Source organism: Engraulis encrasicolus, chromosome 7, assembly GCF_034702125.1.
Source record: "Engraulis encrasicolus isolate BLACKSEA-1 chromosome 7, IST_EnEncr_1.0, whole genome shotgun sequence".
NCBI classification, from domain to species: Eukaryota; Metazoa; Chordata; class Actinopteri; order Clupeiformes; family Engraulidae; genus Engraulis; species Engraulis encrasicolus.
In genome coordinates, this window is record NC_085863.1 from 46,099,715 (window position 1) to 46,123,520 (window position 23,806).

General features: G+C 41.4%; 1 protein-coding gene across 6 annotated transcripts; it reads left to right on the top strand.

The window, feature by feature from the left end:
- The first annotated feature begins 640 nt into the window (after nt 1-640).
- On the top strand, nt 641-23,090 carry sytl2a (synaptotagmin-like 2a). Of its 6 annotated transcripts, XM_063203697.1 has the most exons (20): nt 641-735; nt 1,021-1,102; nt 3,253-3,822; nt 4,773-4,924; nt 5,272-5,344; nt 7,612-7,672; nt 8,209-8,320; nt 10,571-11,266; nt 11,804-14,548; nt 15,213-15,317; nt 15,467-15,523; nt 15,905-15,996; nt 16,248-16,364; nt 16,916-17,085; nt 17,414-17,516; nt 17,681-17,842; nt 18,162-18,240; nt 20,995-21,094; nt 21,369-21,574; nt 22,925-23,090. In XM_063203697.1, exons 3-20 carry the CDS (start codon nt 3,722-3,724, stop codon nt 23,071-23,073), a joined length of 5,280 nt encoding a protein of 1,759 aa, XP_063059767.1. In that variant the 5' UTR covers nt 641-735; nt 1,021-1,102; nt 3,253-3,721; the 3' UTR covers nt 23,074-23,090. The 6 variants fall into 6 exon arrangements, with proteins under 6 accessions (XP_063059767.1, XP_063059766.1, XP_063059769.1 ...); XM_063203696.1 differs by lacking the exon at nt 641-735 and having other exon boundaries at nt 790-1,102; XM_063203701.1 differs by lacking the exon at nt 641-735 and having other exon boundaries at nt 806-1,102; nt 11,804-11,875.
- The last annotated feature ends 716 nt before the right edge of the window (nt 23,091-23,806 follow it).

Here is a 23,806-nt window from a genome sequence, read left to right on the forward strand (position 1 = left end):
CTTGATAGTAGCCAAACTAATCGTTTTGTCACTGTCTTTCAGAGTCACATTAATGTAATTTTGTGTGTGTAGCTCATCGCGCTCTTCCGTGCGTAATTGTATTGGTGAACGACTCCAGCGCACGCAAGGCCTCGCACAAGCGTGCGCACAGGCGTGTTGTTCGAGTTGGTCTCGTCGAGAAGACGTTCAGAGGGGATTCGTGCACGTGCATGATAGATGCCATGTGTCAATATCAGAGATTCTTTAAGTATATACTGTCAATATGTTAATCTATGAGTGGCCAACAGCGAGCAGTGATTTTACGGCATCACCCGATATGTTTTACCCTTTAGTAGTTATTGTTCACCAACTACCCTACGACGAGAATGGCTCACCTGCCCAGCCTGCTCTGTCACTAGAGGGAGCGCAAGGCGTGTGTTGCACACGGTCGTGCACACAGCTGTTGTGGTGTTACATTGTCCTACACCTAATGATGAATTGTTAGTAAGTAATTGCAAAAACTAAAAGTTAAAACACTTGTACTTTTCTCACAGACAAGGGTTATTTCTACGCACACAAGGGAGTAGAACAAGTGTAACTTAACTCACCCTTTTAGTACCAACAATGGCATTTTATTATTTATTTTTTTCGAGGTTGAGTTTTGATTATCATGAGGAAGCAAAGGAAGGCTGCCTAGTGTCAACTCCTGGAAAGCGCGTGCTGCACATAGGCTGTAGAGAAAATATTCCACCACAGGTAAGCAGGGAGGTAAATGACTTGATTATTACCGAGAACGTTCTTATATCCGTGCCCTGGGTTATTTGCCAAAGGGGTAGCTACAGTACACTCGCTTACATGTTTTCGCCAGAACATGAAATGCACACGTGAGTCGGCTTTGGGTAGCCTACAGAAATGAGAAACACTGCTCGCGGTTATCTCCACAAGCGCAGTCCATAAACCACGACTTGTGGGTAGGTTGGGAGGAGAGGATGGCAAAGTTAACTTTCTGTACATGATCAATCCCTCTGATGTCATCCTTAGCCTGTCTCACATGTCCACGGGAAATCAAAGCTGAGGACAGTTTCAACCAAGGTGGATGTAACCTAATGTAGAAACGGAAACGGTAAGGCGAAATTCTTTATCATAACTTTGCCATTGAGAATATGTAACTGCTAATAGGTTTGTCATTGAAAATAACCTTTTCCACCGTAGTGGGTTTTTTTTTAAGACGACCGTTTCTTTAGTGTACTTCTTTAGCCTATAAAGTTTTTAAAATAGTATATTATTATTATTATTATTATAATTATTGTTGTTATTGTTGTTGTTGTTATTATTATTTTATAGGCCTAGCAAACACATGTCTCCATCAATGACTGTATGTCCAGCACATTTATTTATACCTATACAATCATAGGTGAACACACAGGGGCCATTCACATAGCCAAGACTAGTTCAAGGCAAACTTAATACATCTGGAAAGTAACATTGTTATCGTTAGCCGTTAGTCTTCATGAGACATGTTGTACATGAAAACTAATGTTAATGTCGGGGGATCTTGCTATGGTCTTTTTTGTTTCCCAACATTTCACTAGAGGAAAGACATGTTAGCACCTGAAAACTTTAGTCATTGCCTGACATGGGAAATGAGCTCAGCCTGATGTCTGGGAATTGAGTTGTTTAGTACTGATGATTCATTGCCACATCTCCATCTCAACATGTTCTTTGTTAGATACCCATTAGCCATATCAGGACCGTATTAAGGCACTGTGGTACCTCCGGGTACTAATACTTTGCAGGTGCCCCCTTTATGAACAATATTTGGTAAGTTTTTGTCATGTCTTGCCCCTTAACTAACTGTAAATCGATGGTTCCGCTGGGCACACTGGCCCTTATGGGTAATCCGGCCTTGGCCTTATTGACACCCTACTTGAATGATGTGGGTATTATAGTAGCCCTATTTTATTCCCTTTTGTCTCTTAATGTTTTTTTCCCTCGATCACAAAATGCAGATTACGGAGCTGAGGTAATCTAAAAAATAACAACAACAAAGATTAGAGCTGTACAGTGCACTTGCATCTCACTTGCAGATTGCATAAGTGCACAGTACACATAGCTTAACTTTAACTTTCATTTGGGATTGTGTGACCAGATTTGATTTAGTCTGAGAGTTAGAGATTTGCTGAATGGATGCTTTTCATCCCCCTTTGATGTGAGAGGAAACTTTTTGAATGCTTGGCTGTGGAGAATAGCCAGAGGAAATACTATGCATGTGTGTAATAAGTAAGCTTACGTATTGCTGTTGCTGATGGAGTCACTTTTGTCAGAGGATTTTTCTCAAGGAAGTATATTAGAGGAGGGAGTGTGGAGTAAACAGGTTTCTCAACATGCTATATTAAGGCAGACGTTTCCTTGTTTTCTAACATGGTCTCTTGCCATCCACGTGTAGAGGCTATATACAGTATGTATGCATATATAAAGTATTTAAGTTAAATAGATAACATTCCGTTGTGTATATATATACTGTATTATATACTGTATAACTATTGAGGGGTGTAGTACTTTTAACTGACCAGAGTCATTTTACTTGGGCTACAATCAAGAGGTTAAAATACACAGACATGAGTTTTTGGGAAAAGTTCTTTGATTGTTCGGGAAAGTTTTGTTTCTGGAAACAGCACCACAAGACATCTAGATTGATGCCAGGCAGGCAGGGAGACAGTCAGTGGCTAATTTGAATTAAGGCCTAATGTGATTTTGGTATAAAAGAGCCATTTAGAAGGACTCCCAAATGTTTATAAAAACATTCAAGTCTCCACGTCCTCTGGTAGTCAGCTGACGCTTTATGTCACATGCCCAAAACGATCAGACATCAGAATCTTCACAAGGCCGCACCATTACACTCTATTAATTATGCTATAACGACTTCCTGTTTATTCGTTCAAATCTCATCAGAAGTGCGTGGCTTTACTTGAGTTTGCAAGTTGGCTTTTGCATGCCAAAACTGCATGGCGTGCACACTCGCTGATCAAGGTCAACACCTACTTTACCTCATGCACAAACTCTCCAAAACACAAACTAGTTTCCTCCTACCGACCGAGAGAGAGGGACGGCTGACCGGCATGCTCTATGGGCGTATAGAGTTACGGCACGCAACTAAAAACAAAAAAGGACACATCGTGTTTTGTTAGTTGACCACCTGTATTGTGCTTGTTTGTTTGTGTGGGTGTGTGTTTCTGATCAGCTCTATGCTTCTGGTGTGGCTTTCCCCAACAGACCGCTATGGGAATCCCAACCTGGTATGTGTAACCCGGTGGAACTCGCAGTGACCTTGTGATTGTGAGGGCGCACCAGACGCACCTCAGGGGGGACCACACCATACTGGCACCTATCTGAAGGGGAACTCACCCGGCTTTTACCCACTGTGGAAGGGAACACACCTACAGGTAGGCTGGAACCTACTTGAGGGGGAGAACGCCTGTTTGGCTCCCACAAGAAGGGGAACACATCTAACTGGGACCTACTGGAAGGGGAACACGTCTGACTGGGAGCGGAGAGCAGCTGGCCGGTAGCTCACTGAAGGGGAACACAACTGTGGAAGGCAACATATCTGGCTGGCAGCTACTGCAAGGGGGACACATCTCGTTGATACCTACTAGTACACAGGGGAAGGACAGCTGGTTGGTGGTACCCACTGTGGTGAGAGGACACACCTGGTTGGGACGTGCCATAATCAGCAGCAGTCATGATTGACCTGAGCCACCTGACTGAGGAGGAGCAGGAGAAGATTTTGGCGGTCCTGAAGAGAGACGCCGACTTGAAGAAGAGGGACACTATGCGCGTGAAGTGAGTCACTTTTATAATACATTAATCTTTCTTGGTCCAAAAGGTCATTTTCCCAAACATGGCATGGCTAGGCTACAAAACTATTGACAAATTATTTTTATTTTCTGATATGCATCGATTCTGTGCTGACATGCAGCATATACCATCAGACACATTCCTTTTTGAAGTGTGATAAAGTTAAAAGTGCATTCAGTGCTTGCTACCTGTTGCTACGCCCCACCCCCAGCACAAACAGACACACACACATACACTCACACACACATATGGGGCCCCAATTAATAACCCAGTGTAAACATTAGGCAGTAATGAGAGTTTTTTTTCTGCAGTCCTGTGAATTCAAATGTACAGTGATAGTACAGTAGTAGTAAAAGTAAACTAGGAAGGAGGGTATAACCGGAGGAATTGCGCTGAATATTTTGATGCTGCTGCTGCTACCTTCGCTTGATTTGATTGTGAAATCGTCTCATTCTACATCTGTAGGATAACAGCATTATTCAACTGGAACATTAAACTTGCACAATCCCCAGTGTTAGCTAACCAACTTATGTCATTTTGTTCGTTATACCCTTTGTTTCCATCTCTTTTATCTTTGTATGTTAGACATTAATAGGATTTAAAGAGACTGTCTGTCCCACTTAGTAGTGCATTTGGTGGTGCTCCAAGTGACCCAATGGCTGCACTGTAATGCGTTATAAAAGCTCTTGTGTGAAAGGTTACTTGCAGCTTTAAAGAAAACGACTTGTAAGATCACATAAGCAGCAACTTTGTAGGCATTGAGTTTTCATGTAAAGGAAGATTTATAAAACAAAGTATGTCTACACTCTCAAGTGCACATTACGTGACTGGTACTTCTTTCTGGGTGTGAAATAGAATTCAAAGCCACCATGCTTAAAGAACAGCTGAAAGGGCTCCATTTTTTCATTCATTCATGTCCTGTTTCATTCACTCAGAGAACTGCACAAGACTGTTCGAGATAAGAACCGACTGAAGTATCTGACTGGAGACTGGTTCTATGAGACCAAGTCACGAAGGCACAATGACAAAATCCATGGCTGTGACATCATCCGAGCCTCCATCAGACAGAGAAGGCCTGTCACTATATGTGAGTGTGTCAGTGTGTGTCAGATTAGTGTCAACACTAATTCAATGCAAATAATATTATGTCCAAAAGTTTCATCACTAGATTTAGTAAGAATAAAGATTTCTGATGGATATTCCCATAGTGAATGTCTACGGTATATTATTGTGGTATTATTACATTAGATGAAAGACTGACAAAAATGTATTGAATGTGCATGTTTAGTGTACTGTATGCATAACATAACTGTATGTTATTATTTTAATATACAAAGTACAGTATGTCTATGCTACATTGTAAATATGTGTGTTGCCTAACTGAAGGACGTGCATGTTTGTATTGTGCTTGACCATTTCCCTTTACACTTCCAGTTGAACTCTCCAAGTTATGGGCTGAAAAAGCAGGAACAACAGATAGCACTAGTGCCCCAGAGGAAAGTCAGAGGTAAAATTACACATGTAAAGAATTCAGCACAATACGTTTTTTTTTATTATTTTTTTTTTCTTTTTATAAATTATTTTATCTCCAAGCATATCTACAATACAAGGTATGAAGGACATCATGATATTTTGTCTTGTAAAATACTTGGCAGCACCAATACAATTTCCTTTCAGATCAATAGAAACAGGACATCCAAAACACAATGTCAGAAACATTGCATATTGCTCTTTAGTAAACAACAGTAAGCCTCTTCAGTTATTCTGAGTATGCACAGGATGAAAAGGATAGATCCTCACGCCAGACTTAGTAGAAACAACTCGCATACTTTAAGTATCTTTAGCCTGATGTGTGAGTAGCTTTACACAGTCACACAAGTGTTAGAGGTTTCCACTTAGACCAATGTTCTTAAGCTGATCATTGGCATGCTTCAGAATCAGAACTGAGTGGATCTCACGGCTTAATTCACAGCCAGCGTGTTCATATTGCATCGTTAAGTAACACATCAAGAAATACCAAAATATGGCAGAGCAAATTCTATTCTTCTAGCAAAAAATAAGTTGTTTACATGAAGAGGTGGAAATGTTGTCTTACTGAATCAACCTTCATAAGCTTGTAGCCTCTTACTGCAGATGGGGTCGCCGGCGGGCCTATTCACTATTTGCTGAGAATACTCAATTACATTATAACAGCATTGCTATGACATTACTGAGAGCCTTAAGTAACAGATTAAGACATAGCCATTACAATTTTGGTGACAGTAAGGTTATAACATAGGCTCTGCGCTAAGGGGTTAATTGGCACTGATGCAAATGTTTCTACAGATTATCTGAAGGACTAAAGGCCTTAACACTGCCCGTGCCTTGTCAGATATCTTAGTTATCTTCATTTCATGATTTTGACCCCTTTTGTTCCTCCTTATATTATATTATATTATATTATATTATATTATATTATATTATATTATATAATGTGTGTAACCCAAAGTTACTGAAAATAGTCTGCATCGCATTTTTTACGTCTTGGTGTGCCTCAACTTCCATTCCTCCACCGTACATTCTTTCTCTTGAAGTGCTGTCTGTAGTTTGGAATGTGTCTCAATTTGATTAAGGGGAAGCGTTGTACCAGCCCATTTCCTCAGTACACAGACAAGCACACTACATCCGTCTATTACCCCAATTAAGTGGGAACACTAGGCTTATATAAAGCACTGGAAAGTCTTTGGGAATGTTGCCCCATCTGCTTTTCTGTAAGAAGAAGCACAGTGTGTTTTTATAGTTGGCTGATGCCCGTTGAGCCTTCTTGCGTCTACTCTTGCGCGCGCGCGTGCGTTTGTGTGTGTGTGTGTGTGTGTGTGTGTGTGTGTGTGTGTGTGTGTGTGTGCAAGGAAGAATGGGGTCCTCATTACATTCTATGTATTGGGTTTGGGGCCCTTTCAGATGACTTTGTCCTGGGCCAAGCCAACGCTGCTATAAGTGACGTTGTGTGCGTGTGTGCATGTGCGTGTGTCTGCGGTGTAAAGAAGGGGTCAAGAGATACTGTACAGGGCTGTGGCACGGGACTAAGGGGCAAGCCTTTTCCCGTGAGAGCCGAGGGAGGGAGAGAGAGAGAGAGAGAGAGAGAGAGAGAGAGAGAGAGAGAGAGAGGGAGAGGGAGAGGAGAGGGAGCACTTGCTAGGCAGATGAGAGACTCAGGCTCATGTGTTCTCTTTAATCTTCAGGGGTCAACTCTCACATGCTCTTGTTTTCCTCTCTCTCTGTCTCTCACACAGCAAAAGGTCAACACCCAAATCAACAGTCCTTTAAGGAAAAGTGAAAGAAAGAAAGAAAGAAAGAAAGAAAGAAAGAAAGAAAGAAAGAAAGAAAGAAAGAAAAGTGGCAGGGCTCATCAGTGAATGTTGACTTTTGGTGGTGGTGGAGAATGGGTTTAAAACTTGAATCACATATAGTTGCACATACAGGTACACAGCCAATGCTTTTTGCTATTACTATTTCATTGCATTTAACCGATGCGTTCATACAGATTTGAGACTGCCTTAAAGTCTAGTACTTCTGACTCAAATCATGTCTTGCTCAAGAGCACTTCAACCATGGATGAGGATGCCTGAGAGTGCCAGTTATTCACTACCCCATAAACATTTTTATTACTGGCTCAGGAATCCAAGCTAGGACAGGTTGCATTGTCCTTATACTTTGTGTTTGAGGTCCAATGAGCTATCCATGTTCTACGGTTCATGTGCAGTGTACTGTTTTTTGTTGTTGTTGTTTTGGCAGGAACCCAGCCAGCACCCCAGAAAATCAGTCAGACGGGCCAAGACCAGCGCCCCAATCCAAGGTAGGAAGCAGAATCTGTATTTGGAAGTCAGTTCAGCTTTGCAGAAAGAATGCCATGGGTGGACCATGTGACTCATTTTCATTTTAATAGATCCTATCCAAAAAGAAACTACCTTGTTACACCTTGTTCCAGTAGAGATCCCTCTTTAATCTGTCCGAGTTTCCCTTGCCCTCCCTTTACTGATATGGGCTGCGTTTCCCAAAAATTCTTAAGCAGTACTTAAGCCTAAGTAGTACTTAAGTATGAGGGGCCGCCTAGGCAATATATCAGAAATAGGTTTCACATCATCACTAAAAGTTTATAAATACATTATTTTACCTTGCATATGCACTTTAGCAAGCATTTTATTTGCATGTACCAGAACAAAACATCATATGTAGGCCAATACAATTATTTTATGCATAATTGTTTGGTGATATGATATATTGCCTAGGGCTAGAAGATGTTCGGTTGACACTCCAAGTCTTGAATTAACGATGCAATATTTGCTGTTTAATAATATACCCAAGAACACTTCTCTGATTTTTTTTTTTAAGCAAAGGCAAAATCCGTTCAACAACACCCCAGCGTCCCCTGTGTTCCGGGGAGAGGGTGGCTCGAGGCGGCTGTCCAATGGCAAGGCTCACGCTGGCACGGCACCTGTAGGGGGTAAGACATGTTCGCAGTGCAGCACCTAAACACGCTGGGCATTGCATACAGTCAGCATTAGTGACATTACACCGCTTTTGTAAATGAGCTTGTTTTCCACCCCCCCAGTTAAATTATTAACTTTTACCTTTCTCTTGTTCTTCCAGCCTTTCTCTTAGTCTGGTGATATTACTTATACCATATTTCCAAGCTAGAATATAGTGTAATTGAATTGAATGGGGCCAGCTAACTTTCAGCCATTCTCTAAATCTGGCAATGCAAATTCTATTTCCATGCTAGCATATATAATTGAATCGAATGGGTCTCATTCGATTCAATTATATATGCTAGCTTGGAAGTAGAAAAGGCATTGCCACTCAGAGAAGGGCTGGAAGCACAGGAGAAAAGTAAACTTCATCAAAGGTATAAACCATTTAAAGGAACAGTCCACCATTTTTGATTTTCACATAGCCTATTTGCAGTTTTTCCAAGCATTTTTCATGAATGTGCATATCATTTTTGTCTATGTGTTTGCATTGCCTAGTTTAACAGTATAGCCATATTAAGTGAAGCAATGCAAGTCTATGAGAACAAACAAAACATTCTCAAATGTACTTGTGCAAAACAGCTATTTAATCCTGTCCTGTGATCACTTGTGGCTTGATGCTAATGATCCCATTTACTTCCAGTGATTATGCTAAGATATGCTAATAATTCTGATCCAATACATCTAAGTGCTGAAAACACCGAGAAGAAAATGATACACACATTCATGAATAATGCTTGGAAATGCTGAAAATATGTGAAAATCAAAAATGGGTGGACTGTTCCTTTAACTCAAGGTTAATTGTAAAATGAGCTTATTTCCAGAAAATGGTGGAGTGTCACATTAACATTCATTAAGGGTACTTTAGAGAAGAAAATACACTCTACCTCTTTTATGTACAGCTTTTGATGAACGATATCACCAAAAGCTGATATTTAAAGTTGTAGGCTATTGCTCTGTGTCCTATGAAACTGGCACAGGATGTTGTGCATTGTTAAGTTATGTGTGATTCTTTTAAGTTCCGTTTTCAGCAGTTACTAGTAGCAATAGTTTGTGATAAGAAATACAGTTGAAATTTGGACTAGTGCTCATCATCAGAGAAAATGGGAGAAATGTTGGTTATTATGGTAACATTTCTCTAACCAGCAGCATCAATGTCTAAATTTCAATCTTAACAGTTATATTTCATCACAAACTATCTTAAAAGCAAGGCTTAATGTTTAAATTACCCCTTAAACCCCTTTACACTATGGTTTCTGTGAACACCTTAAGTCCAAACTGATCCTATTTCTACAGCAATGTCAGCAAGCCACTCAATCTGGTACTGGGTTGCATAATACACCTTTTTTGCATGTTGCTAAATCTTTGCATAATATACTGTGCATGCTCCCCACCTAACTGGTACGCACATTTCCCAGTACTCACTGACTTGAGTATGTATCTACCTGGTCATGAACGAGGCTCGGAGGTGCCATCTGTTGATACTAGCTTTTAGACTTTACTTTGTGTTCTGCATAACGACTCTTGACTAAATCAGTCCATAACCAGGATGTATAGTATGTGGAATTCTGTGGTGTCAAAGTCCTTGCATAAGAAACAGTTACTTGCTGGTACAAAGACATTTGGTGCTACAGTACATTTTGTAGACTAATGAGTGCTGAGCAGCGCAGGGATTTTCTCTGGGGACTGTAATGGTATGCAAATATGACTGGGAGTGGATTACATGACGAGGTATGTGCTCCTGGACTAAGGCAGTAAGCTGCCATGCATGACTTGTCTGTTCAGCACATAGACCAGAGGAATGCTCACTTCAAAAATATCAGCGCTTTTGTTGTTGTGTTAAAAGGTGTATGTTCATTGTTCTGTGTTTAACACAGAGGGAGGCGAATGCAGTTTTCTTTTAAGAAGAAAAGAAAGTGACACTAACGCTTTTCATTAATTTGTTTTTTTGGTTATCTTTTTATTTTGGGAAGTTTTGCTATTTTCCCCTACCTTTTAGGCTAAAACATTAACACGCCCTCTTCTTACTATCAGACTTTAAACTAAGAATAACATCATACACCGTCTTTACTGACAACACATTACAAATCATTTCTTCCCTCTTCAAAATCAACGCTGATTCATCTCTTATGTATCTTCCTCTTATCTCTCTTAGATTTTGTCTCACTGCTTTGTGCCCACAAACAAACAACATGCTGTCCGCCAACACTCTTGTCTTTTTTCAGAGCTTCTCCCATCCCCCGAGAGCCCCATTGCAACACTTACTAATCAATCCTCAGAGAGCTCTGAACACTCACAAGGCTCACCGAATCCGCCCAGACCCGTGCCAAGAAAGAGACTTTTACACGTCTCCCCGAACTCGTCTGTAGACAACAATGAGCCGGCTTTCAAACCGAGCACGGTGCCTTCACCCAAAAGTATCCTGAAGCAAAGTCCAAGAAGCAGCCCCATTCGCAGCCCCATTCGCAGCCCCATTGGCAGCTCCCTGGTTCCCCTCTCGCTCCCTCGCTGCCCCAGTGCCGAGCCGAGCCAGACTAGCCTGGATCTTCCCGAATCTCCCTGCTCCGGCTCTGGCACACTAGACAAAAAACAGGTCCAGTTCTCCGGCTCTGTTAGGGGCAGAAACGCAGCACGTCGACGGTCAAGCCAAGACTCTGTCGAAAACGACTTTCTGGACGGGGACGTGCTTGTGGCCTCCGATGACGAGGGGTCAGACAGTAGCAGCAGTAGCAGCAGTGAGGAAGAGGAGGAAGTGGATGTCAGCAGTGAGGCCCATTCCACCTCCAGAGAGGACAGTCCCATCTTCCTCGATCCGCCGCCGAGGAACGACTCCAGACTCTCCATCTACTCCCAGTCTTCTTCCGACAGTTCTCGCGTATCGAACAGTAGACCGGTGAATGGTGGAGTGGTGGTGATAACAGGTGAGTGGCCGAGGAGCACGGAGGGTTGTCAGCGAACAGGCTCTGGTGAAAGCAAATCCCCTGAGCTGACTGGTAAGGCTTCTTTAGATGTGAAACACGTAATTGGCTTAATGTACAGTCATGTAATGTATTATCAGACAGCCAATTATGGATTAATATCTGCTGACATTCTTACCTGATCTTACCTGATCATTGCTGTTAGCCAATGATAGCTCCCTTCGTTGATCGCTGTGTAATCAAATCAGACAAATCGTCCCAGGTTTGCTACCCCTATAACGAACTAATATCTGCATGTTGCATGCAAGTGCACATCTACACTTGTACCAATACTGACACGTGGTGGTAGCAGTGGGGGTTAGTGACTTGGGACTGAAATGGAAACACAAGTTGTTGTTTGACAGGAAACATTTATTTCTCTGTGATGTTAATGATGTATTGTATCATCATGAGGGATTTTTATTTACATTATAGTTGTAAGTTATTTATTTTGTGTTTTATAACAAAGTAACCGTGTTTTAATGCCTGTCAATTTCACAGGTTACCATGACAATGTCGCTGAGACCCCTGCAAGTAAGGTGCCCAGCCGCTATGCCACTTGGACAGACACAGGTAAGAGCAGCGAGCAGCAACCAGGACCCCTGAGCCCTAAGTTAACAGAGGTGGAGAGTTACTCCTTTACTAAGGTACTCGACTGGTTCAGGCGAAACGCAGGCCGCTATCGGAGACCAAGGAAGCGCAGCCGGGGAGACACTATCAAAGTTGTTGAAGAGAGCGCGTGTGGCACAGAGAGCAAGTCCTCGGAGGAAACAGCCTCATCTGAAAGCAGGAGAGCATCCAACACTTTGCCTAAGACCAGAAGAGGTCTGCTGTCATTTTTCTTAAGAGGACATGCAATAGAACCTGAGACCACTGACACAATCTCACCAGATACAAAAGAACCTGAGTATGTTAACACAACCTCACCAGATGGAAAAGAACCTAATACCCCTGACACAACCTCAATAGATGCAAAAGAACCCAACACCCCTAAGACATCCTCACCAGATGCAAATGAACCTGAGACCCCCACCACAACCTCACTAGATACAAAAGAACTCAACACCTCTAAGACAACCTCACCAGTTGCAAAAGACCCTGACACCGCTAAGACATCCTCACCAGATGGAAATGGACCTGAGATCCCTACCACAACCTCCCTAGATTCAAAAGAACTCAACACCCATAGGACAACCTCAAGAGTTGTAAAAGAATCTGACACAATTGACACAACCACACCAGATGCAAAAGAACCAGACACCCCTAAGACAACCTCACCAGCGAAAGATGTGGAGTCTCCGTCTTCTGAAGAAGGTACCATTGGCCAGGATGTTACACTGGCACAGAACGAATGTGTGGCAACCTCAACTGTGGAGGAGATAGCTAGCCATCAGCCGGAGGAGCCAGAACCAAGTATTTCTGATATTAATTCAGACAGTCAGAGCACCCTGTGCAATGCTATAGAAAGTTGTGAGGAAAGAGAACAGGCGTCATCACCTGAGCTGAGGTCCGTTTGCGAAGCAGAGCATCAGGACCCCATTGCTCCACAAAGTCCAGAGGGAACGCAAGATCCTCCCAGCCAGGAAGACGACTTTTCTGATGACCAAGGATATGTTGTCAAGGCAGAACGGGTTGTGGTTTTGGAGGAATGTGACACATCATCGGAAGCCTCTAGCCTAAAGGACATGGGCACACATGCACAAGGTATGACTGATTATCCCAGCGAGAAAAGTGATGAAGACTTTGTGCAGCACACACGACTCAAACATGGCCGATTACATCTCTCAGTTGAGCCCTCTTATGAGGGAGAAGTGTCCTCGCCTGAGAGCACTAGTTCAATGACTACTGACTCGCAAAGCGTGTCACAGGCCACTGACAGTAGTGATGTCCAACAGGAACTTAGTTCTCCCATTCCTCCCCTAGCCCTAAGCGGCAGACATATTTACACCCCGCAGCTGAAACTGTCTGAAAGCGAACAACAAGATAAGGCCATTCTAGTCAGGAACCTTAGAGCTATGTGGGAGGAAGAGAAACGCAAATTAAATCTTGATGTGGTAAAAGCAAAAGGAGATGCTTTCTTGAAAGCTGATAAAAATAAAACAGCCTCCCCTCGAGGGTCTAGGAAGAAGCTGAGTAAATCTCTGTCAGGCAGCTCAGAGTTGAGTCAGAAACGTAGCACAAGAAGCAGGTCCCTGCAAAGGGAGAACGCCACTCTTACTGTGGAGGGAGCTAGAAGAAAGAGCGTGGCAGAAATAAAAATACATTCTCAGTGGATAGCAGAAACGAATCAATCCTTAACAACAGAAAATATCAAGAAGCAGTCATCTCTACCCAAGACCAAATCACTAGATGCAACAAACACGTATCATTCAGCGAATACAGATTCAGACACATCCAGTGTGAGGAGTCAAAAGAAAAGCTCAATGAAGGCGAGAATCATGGCTCACAGTCAAGCAAAAAGTCTTGCAACAACTCCCAGTCCACCGGAACAAAGGATGTCCCGTAGAACTTTGTACAAAACTAGTCTTGATGGTTCTCCACTGAGAACTGTTCCTATTGATATTGGAACACTAGATTCTGATGCTGCCACATCTGAGGATCTTTCAGTGCCCTCTGCAAAATTTTCTAGAACACCATCTCCTAGGGAGCGAGAGTTCCACACTGAATCGTTGTCTGAGAGAAAAGACAAAAACGGTGCTGGTTTTCAGATGAAGAAAGAGAAGTCCCCTCAGTCCAAACAAAAAGCAAGGACGGAGCAAACTCAGCTGTACGAGACCTATTATACTCCACCTCAGTCTCCCCCGAAGTCTGCCAGGCAATTGGCCAGGAGAGCCAGCTCAGGGAACTATCAAGGAAGTCTGAAAATCTCTCTTGAAGTATCACCTGTGCATGTGAGAGTTCAAAAGCACCATGGATCCTCTTCACACCATGTCAGGAGAAGTTCAAGTGGTGGCGGGAGGAAGGGAAGCATCTCTAAACACAGGGAACAAGACGTTACAATGGCTGTAGAAGTTGTCCAACGTACCAAATCTTCAGGCTCAGGCGACGAGAGAGAGCAGGTGCTTGTCCCATTGTGCTTCGATCGTTCAGACATAGAGAGCCAGGCAGAGGAGCTCTCCACTCAGGAGGACATAATGGATGAAGCAAGTAGCGATAGCTCGCCCTCTCAGTATACGGTGGGCTCAGCGGACCTTGGATCTTCCAGGGGCAGCACACCTGAGCCATGGTCTCACGCAAGTTCGGCCTGTGAGCCACCACACTTTTCCCAAATACAGAATGAAGCCTTTCTAAGCCAATATTACTCACGTTGATCGCCCTTCCAAAATTGACAAAGAGGTATTCACCAATCACACAAGGCAAATTTGAGGGAAGCAGGCAAGATATACAGCTCATATAGCATAACGTAGCTTGAACCTTAATGCTGTGTCTTAGATTGATGTTTTTAATGAATCAATCGAATGCATTCAGGTAGCAAAACCCTGTAAACCCTGCCTCATTTTAGACAGTAGAAGTACATAAAATATCAAATAACTTACAGTGTGCTCATTTAGATTGATTTGCATTTGCTTCCTTTTATACTGATTGTTTTGACTTCATAGCGTAAGTACTTTAATCTAAAAAGTGGTCTCACTCCCATCATCTGAATGTTTTTTGAACACTGGTAGATAACTGATGTTCCCTCTGTACCTAATTTAAAACATTCCAAAACCAAGCCCCTCATTCAATATGATGTGTGATTTAAAATGTTTAATCTGCTAAATAATACAAATCTTTAATTGTACAAATTGTATCTTGATTGACAACAATTTCTGTAATGTAGTATAGTAAACTGAAGTTACAAGCTTACAATACATATTTAATCTGTGAATATGCTTATTTTTATACATCTACATTTTTTGCTCTTTGTCAGGTAATAGTCAGAATACAACCCCTGTCCGTGGCATATTGAAACGACCTGCATCAAGGCCAATGTCATTTTCAAAAAGCATGGAAGACATTACAACAATGCCGGCCCGTAAGTGCACTGTTACTGTACAGACATTTATTGAGCAACACAATACAGTAAATATGTCTGGTATTGTGGTCATCCTGTTGAAGTCGATGATGAAATAACCTCCAAATGTTCATCGCATCAATTGTGACATTCTTTTTTTTTAATCTCAGGTGAGGAAAGGATGAATAGTGAACAGAAGAGTGACCATATGCTCAGTATGGATAATGGTGGGACATTTTGATTAAATTATATACTATTATGATATATTGTATATAGACAGATTTACATACATTGTAATCCACTCAACTTTGTTGTAGTGGCAAGCTATTTAAATGTAGCACATTTAATGTACAAAGAGACAGTTGGAAATTATTCACATTGGTAAGAAAAGATGAAAATGATGAAATAAATAATGTATCAGCTAAAAATATGAAAAGATTTTTAATATATAATTTATTTATAGAGTAACAATAGTAAAACATTAAAAGACAATTCAAAGAGGACATAACCCCAGTTTTAAAACCAAGGACCAAAGTTTGTGTTTGTGTATGAGAAAGTATGCTGCTACACCATGTTTATCTTTTCTACTGTCTGCTTGTTTGTATTAGTGTCCGCAGCCCCACCCTCACCGTGCTCCACCCTGGACACAGATCAGATGAAGAGGATGAGTGCATCTGTGCCTGCCTTCCTGCAGCAAGAGGTAGCAAGGACACAGACGTTTTATTGCATAATGCTGGGGGCAAAAACTCCATTCAGTTTCCTTGTGTACTACTGATCCATTTGTGTTTGGATGTATTTAGGCATGCACTCTGCATTTACCACTAGCTGCTAAAACCGACTGTTCTAAGGACTGTATCTTAAGAATGGCCTGCATGCATCCTTTGAACATTTTGCTTTTGCTTTTCAAACGAAGCGCATTTAAACTTTTTGTGTTTTCATACTTTCTCACAGAGTGATGAGAGAGACAGTGACTGCGCCTCAGACAACAGCATGAACTCACCACACCACCAGTGGCGACTCAATTCACTAACTAACAACTCCGTCTCTGGCATGTCTACAACTTCCTCTGTATGTCGCCAGCATCACACATCACGCTTCTCCAACATTCTCTTTACTTTTAGTTAACTACTAATTGATATTTTCACTCAACTGCATGATATACTACAATGTTGTTTCTTTTGACTGGGCAGTGCCATCTTTTAGTATAACATGAGCTTTTACAAAGATCTTACAAAATGCATCATGGTTTTTGTAAGGTCTTAGAAGCAGGCGTGTCACAACCAGGCAAACAAACTAGGCAATTGCTTCAGGCCCCCACCTGAAAGGGGCGACTGCAGTAATGACTAGTTATGTACTTGCATTCAAATGACAGCAATGACATCTGTGTGGCTGCGGCAACACCTCCGTAAATTCAATGACCGAAAAGTGAAATGATACTATCAAAATCTTCTTCGATGGGGCGCCCTCCAAATAGTTTGAAGAGAAAAAGAAAAAGGTCCCCCAATTGCCTTCAAACAGCCCTTCTGAGAAGAATGCGTAAGCTAATGCACTGAGGTTTTGCAAGACCTTGCAGTACATGCAATACCTAATAAACGTTTAATACACTGTGGCTCTGTCAGGTGAGTGGCAGCGTGATGAGTATCTACAGTGTGGACTATGGCAACGTGGAGGTGAAGGGAACCATCCAGTTCGCCATGAACTATGTGGAGAAGCTGGGGGAGTTTCACATCTTCGTGGTACAGTGCCGAGACTTGGCTGTGGCCGAGCCCAAGAGAAACCGCTCTGATCCGTAAGCTTCCCCCTCTTGCTAAGCTGAGCTACATAATCTGCCTGTGTTTATTAGTATTATTATTATCCTGCGTAGATTTTTATGAAGTCCAAAGTCTAAACCCCTGTGGTGAAGTTTGCTGTAAATTTGCAATGAGAGCAGACTATGGAGACCCGTGTCTTACTTTGAAAAATTTGAGTTAATACCTTGCTTTATGTTAACTTTCTTTGTGTCGTGTGATTAAGTGGGAGAATATCCCCTAATTATAAAGGGGCTTGCTGTTATTAACAGAAAGCATACAGTGATATACGTAGTGCTAACAAATGTCAAATTGTTTGTTCAATTAAAGGTATGTGAAGTGTTACCTTTTACCTGACAAAGCAAAGCTGGGCAAGAGGAAAACCAGCGTTAAAAAGAAGACATTCAACCCTACCTTCAATGAAATCCTAAGGGTATGGCAAACGTCTTAACCTGTTAACCTTTCAATGACTATTACAGCGTGCCTCAGATGGTACGGCGTGCATTATGGGGCTACATTAATGTAGTCCACATTTCAGTCACAGATTAAAAACAGTCCTGTTAAGTCTTTTTCCTGGAATGTTTTTCTCCTTTTCAGTACAAGATTCCATGTGAGGTTTTAAGAAGTACAATACTGAACCTTTCCGTCTGGCACAACGACAACTTTGGGAGAAACAGCTTCCTTGGAGAGGTGGATGTGGACCTGAACGAATGGAGCATCACTGACACACAGATGAAACACTACTTGCTCAGACCGCGGGTAAAAACATTTAGGTGTTCTTTAAAATAACATGCAGCACTGTATATTGTATGTAAAAAAGTGAGCCATATTGCAGTAATTAAAAAAGGCATCAAACTGCCGTCAAGAAGCATTTTTGCATTCAGTCAAGTCAAGTATTCTAAAACTCCATTTACTGGTAAACGAGAGCCCAGAAATATATTCAGAAATGTCATAATGGAGTTTTCATTTTGATCCACGTCGTGTTTACACAAACGGATACAAAATATTCACATTTAACAATATCTGCATACGTGTAAACAGCACCTAAATCCATCTGTTCTCTACCTGTCCTGTGCAGGTTGTCACACAACCCTCGACAGAGGACCACAGAGGTGATCTCAAAGTGGCTGTGCGCTTCCTGCCCAAGGTTACACAGAGTAAGTGTCCGTCCATTTCCCTTGCTCGCCGCTATCTGTGTGTGACACACATCTGTCAGTCCTGTCATACAGGTTCATCAGCTAAATTTCCAACAAAGACTAGTCAGTCATTAACCCAGCCCCGCAGACAAGTTAAAAGAAACAACTTCCTCAGTCTAAACATAGACATGAAAGAATTTGAGAGCAACATGTAATAACTACTGCCTAATAAGCATTATTTAGCATTTGTCAACTATTACTTAAAGATTAAGGTATGAAAAAGACATGTTTGTGTACTTTTGTATCGGCATATAGGTCTATACTGCTTCTATAAGCATTTGAAAATGTCGGTGTCAGGAATACAGAACTTCTTTGCAGCATTTTTTTCTGGCTAGCTACTTGCACACTGTTGTCAGCATAGGGAGCTGTAGCTGTAGGTTCGGTTTGTGGTGAAATATACACTATGGGATTGTGCCTAAGCTGTAAGACATTTCCACGTGTTAGTGAGCATGAGTAGCAGCCATGGGATGGGTGGAGCTGATTGTGGCCAGCAAGAAATTCACCCCAGACGACTTATTGTGAGAGGAGGGGGAAAAAACTGGCCAGAATAGAACTGGTCAGATCTCCTTCATGTGACAGTGATTTTGTGGGAAAGAACAACTGAAGTTGGCTTGTTTTTATAGAACATGGATCTTTACGAAGTTGTGGAAGAAATGTCAATATGTCCAGTTCACATCTTTTGGAGGACATTGCCTGAACTGTTTTGACCCGCGAATCATTCATAAGCACACAGTATTTATATTGATCTGGATGTTGGCCAGTTAATGTTGTCTGATTGTCTTCTGGTCTGTCTATTCATCACATTTTCTGACTGATAGTATATGTGTAGATATGTTTATGAATGATTTGCTGATGGGAAGTATAGTGTACAAACAATTGTTTACAAAGGTGTTAAGAGTGAACACATGCAAAAACATAGGCGCAAGTAGTTGTTTCCACAATATGATTGTGAAAGATTGTCATATTTCTGTATTTTGTTTTTATGTAGCGGCATTAAGAATTGATCCATAACACATCCAATCAGGGGTGGGGAGTGTCGTGCTATGAAAATGGCTCTTAAACAATAATTCTTTGTCATAGTCCTATTTGGCTTTGTGTCTTGTAATTTTTGGCTTACAAACTAATCCTCTTTGGTTAAATAGAACAACTGAAGCATTTTGAAATGCAACCAAAGAGGCTTGGTCCATAAAGTTTTTTTAATGCATGTTATATTAACATGATTCAAACTTGTACTACCTACGTACAAGCACCATCCTTGACACACCTAAAATGACACACAGCTTTCAGCGTCGGAAATGGAGATGTGCAATTTCATAGGGGGTCGAGACCAGACGTGTTTCACACGTCAACATGGCAACAGTAACGCCATGACTCAACATTGTCTTACTGGTGGCTTACGGTGTGTCTGTCTGTAAGAAACACAACACTTTTGCCTGAAATTTTGACAGGATGTCGTCTTTTTTTTCACTGCATTTTTGTTGTGTGCAAATCGGGTCTCTAGTTGCATGGGAAAGCCCAAATAATAGATTACCAAAAAGGGATTGACCCGCTTGGCAGAGGTCTTCGCTTTCCTAGTCCTGTTCCCTGTGCCATTTTCTTTTGGGGCAGCCGTGGCCTAACGGTTAGAGAGTTGGTCTTTCAATCTGGGGCTTGTAGGTTAGAATCCCACCCGATCTCTCCCTACACCTACATCCATGGCTGAAGTGCCCTTGAGCAAGGCACCTAACCCCACATTGCTTCATGGACTGTAACCAATACCCTGAAAAATAGTAAATGTAAGTCGCTCTGAATAAAAGCGTCAGCTAAATGAAATGTAATGTAATGTTCTTGCTGCATGTCCCACTTGAAAACTCTGGCCTTAATCATTTTTGGGCCGTGCTGATGCTTTCAGATTTGAGGTGGAGTGCCACGCTTCAATGAAACCCCCTTTTACGTGGAAGTCTGATTTCATTGCTTGTTGAGTCTTGTGTCTTATCTCATGTGAGGATCTCATGAGTCATGGTTGGGTTGCATACAGTCAGGGCAAGTTAAGGTGCTTTGTTTTGAGTACTAACAGACTTGGTGCTCTGACGTTACAGCCGATACAGTGCATGCCTGATGTTGGGGGACATCTACAGGTCAGAGGGAAAACATGCACTCTGTTACGCATACCATATTACAGGGATTTCCTTGGGGAAATAATACAATGAATGTTTTCCTAACTGGTCACTTGCTGGCCATTTGTAACCACTGGAGCTAGTCTGGTAGCATAATGTTGTCAATAATTCACTGCTATAAAGGACTGCTATAAAGGTATTCTTACAGTGTGATTGAAATACACAGAATGAGATTTCCGTGTGTGCAGCGCACACATACAGTACAGAAAACGTGGTGGTGGTTGAATTTTTTAGTTTTTTGGTTGCTGAGGCTTTTCCCAGTCCACTTGGCAATATTGTTTGTTGGTTGCTGTGTAGCAACAGATAGGTAAGAGGTCGCTGCTTGGTACATTTTGGAACTTTGATTCAAATTATGATTGGGTTGAATGTGGGCCTCATCTTCAATAGGTCTACTGTTCCTCCGAGTCGTAGGATGTTTCGGCCCATAAACACTATACCTTCACCAGTATCCAGTACACTTGAGGGTTTCTTTCTTTTCTCAAGTGTCTCATTTTCTATACCCAAACAGAGTCTTAAGGATGAACTTCATGAAGTTGCTTTCCTTCCTTTTGTGTAACAGGTAAGAGAGCGTCTAAGTCGGGAGAGCTGCAGATCTGGGTGAAAGAATGTCGAAACCTTCCTGTCGTACGAGGCGCCATCATAGATCCTTTTGTCAAATGGTACGTACAGTATATGTGTATGAATGAACACACTTTTCATTCAGACAACACTTTTTAGTCTCTATATTAAACATCAACCCATCAATAAGTCCACTTTTTAGTATATATTTAACATCAACCAACCCAAATGTCCATTATTTAATGTGTGTTGAGAGACATTCATTGAAAGACTATATAGAATATCTATGGTTTATGAGTGCATACTCATTTTGCAGTAGCCTAGTCTTTTCTACCTTGAGTAACTCTTATGTATGGATGTGGCTGTGTTTTCCAGCACAGTGCTGCCTGACTCATTCAAGAAAAGCCGTCAGAAGACTCGCGTGGCAAAGAAGACGGCTGATCCCGTGTTCAACCACACGATGGTCTACGATGGCCTCAGGCCAGAAGACCTGTGTGAGATTTGTGTGGAGCTGACAGTGTGGGACCATGACAGACTTACCAACCATTTCCTGGGAGGCTGCAGGTTGGGTTTAGGGACAGGTGAGAGACCCCTGGCTTTTCTCAGTCTTAACACATTATTCCTTGATGCCAAAAAGTTTGGTAACACTTTACTTGACGCCGGTGTCATAGGCATGTCATTACAGTGTCATGACAGATGATAATAGATGATAAGTCATAAACATTATGTCCATGTCATAAACATTTTATGTAACTTTCGGCTATGGCAAAGACCGTAACAACCTTGGGTCTTTGCCATAACCGAATGTCACTTAAGGCCAACAGTCATACAATGTTTATGACACAGACATAATGTTTATAACACGTGCATAGCTGTGCCATGACACTGTTATGACACTGTAATGACATGCCTATGACACGGCGTCAAGTAAAGTGTTACCAAAAGTCCTAACTCATGCACAGCACAGGGCAGGTGCCATAGTGACTGAAGGATTAGTAGACGCTTAAAAAGTGAAAGATGGGCCACACCACACACTGCTTGACTTTCTGCTTCTTTTGAGCGAACAACGCGTTTCGTATGTAGCGTAATCAGGTTTGCTCAAGAAATACCTGAGCTTTCTCAGGTGTGACTGAAAACCTTTCAGTCACATTATATATTTTTTTCTTAAAGGTACACTGTGCAGGAAATGGTCAAAAAAGGTACTGCAACTATGCTGCTCATTGAAACTGGGCTTTGATCTTTACATGAAAGTTTACGAAGTAATAAACAAATGTTTTCTATTATGGTCCAAGAAGTACAGTCATTTTTGCAGCTAAAAATTTCTATTTTTGGAAATTCTAAATGGCGGACCATGGAGAAGATCCCCCTTTTCATGTATGAAAAGTGCAATTTTTCCAGTCATAATGAATACTTAGAATTTGATGGTGGTGGTAAGTATTCATGAAAAGGGTAATATTAGTGAATGGGCAGCATTAATTCTGGAAAGAAACAACAACAAATCTCACCCAGTGTCCCTTTAAAGTCATGCAAATGCAGTCATCGATGGTGCAAGTTTTAAAGTGGTGGTGCATTTTTTTTAATATTGATTCTTTATTTCTTAACAGTGTTACTGCTGCTGCACTCCACTCATTTGTCTGCAGTAAAAGTTGAAGCCTCATATAAGGAGTCCAAAAGTGGGGATGCCAATGCACCACTGCATCCCCCTTTCTGACACCTATGGCAGTCATGTAAATGCAGTGTATATTACATGTTACATCAATTTGTGTGTTCTTCAGATTTCACAGTACCCCATTCACTTCTCTCACATCGTTGGTGGTGTGCTATCTTTTCTTTGTAATGGTTAAAGTTATTTATCTGTTGTTGACATAGCAGAGGTGTATCCAATTATCTACAGTGTATAAAGGTGACATGCGTATATTTCTCTTGCAAAGGTAAAAGTTACGGCACAGATGTTGACTGGATGGACTCCAGCTCTGAAGAGGCAGCACTGTGGAGCCAGATGATGACTTCGCAGGGCGAATGGATTGAAGATGTGTTTCCTCTGAGAATGTTGATGATGGCAAGAAGTATGTCCAAATAAAGACATTTGAAGACGTGTTAACTCGATGTTAATGATGGCGAGAAGTATGTTAAACTAAAGATGGTTGAGGAGGTGCTTATGTTAATGAGGCGAAAAGTATGTAAAAAATAAAGATTTTTGAAGATGTGCTTCCACTGAAAATGTTCAAGAGGGCAAGACGTAGGCTATGTCAAAATAAGGATGTTTGAATATGTGTTTACCTCATGTATGATGGCAAGAAGAATGATAATGATTGCAAGAAGTAACTGTGTCATAAAAAGATTTGAAGACGTTTCCTCACAGAATGGTAGAGATGGAAAGAAGCGATGAAATGATATCTGAAGACGTGTTTCCTCAGAGAATGGTTTTGATGGCAGGATGTCCAAATAAATATATTTAATTGTACATTTGTAGTGTGCTAAAAACAATACTGTATGTTTTCAAGTTATTGCAAATTAAATATGTCCATTAAAAGCTTTATTTATACTATTTGTAAAAAGAAAGCACATGAAATGAAGATTAATCTGGTCTTAAATGTTATAAGGCACTTTTAAATCATAATAGGGCAAATTAGATCTTATGATGAACATTGTAAGATTTGATTTTTATTTTCAAATACACAACACATGTCCATGTGGTTGTACAAAATCTGAAAATTGAGAAAATAAATTTTAGTAAACATACTTGTGTGCCTCAGCTCTTTCTTTCAATGACATTGTCAAAGAGAAGAGGAAAATGTTACAAGAATTCTGAA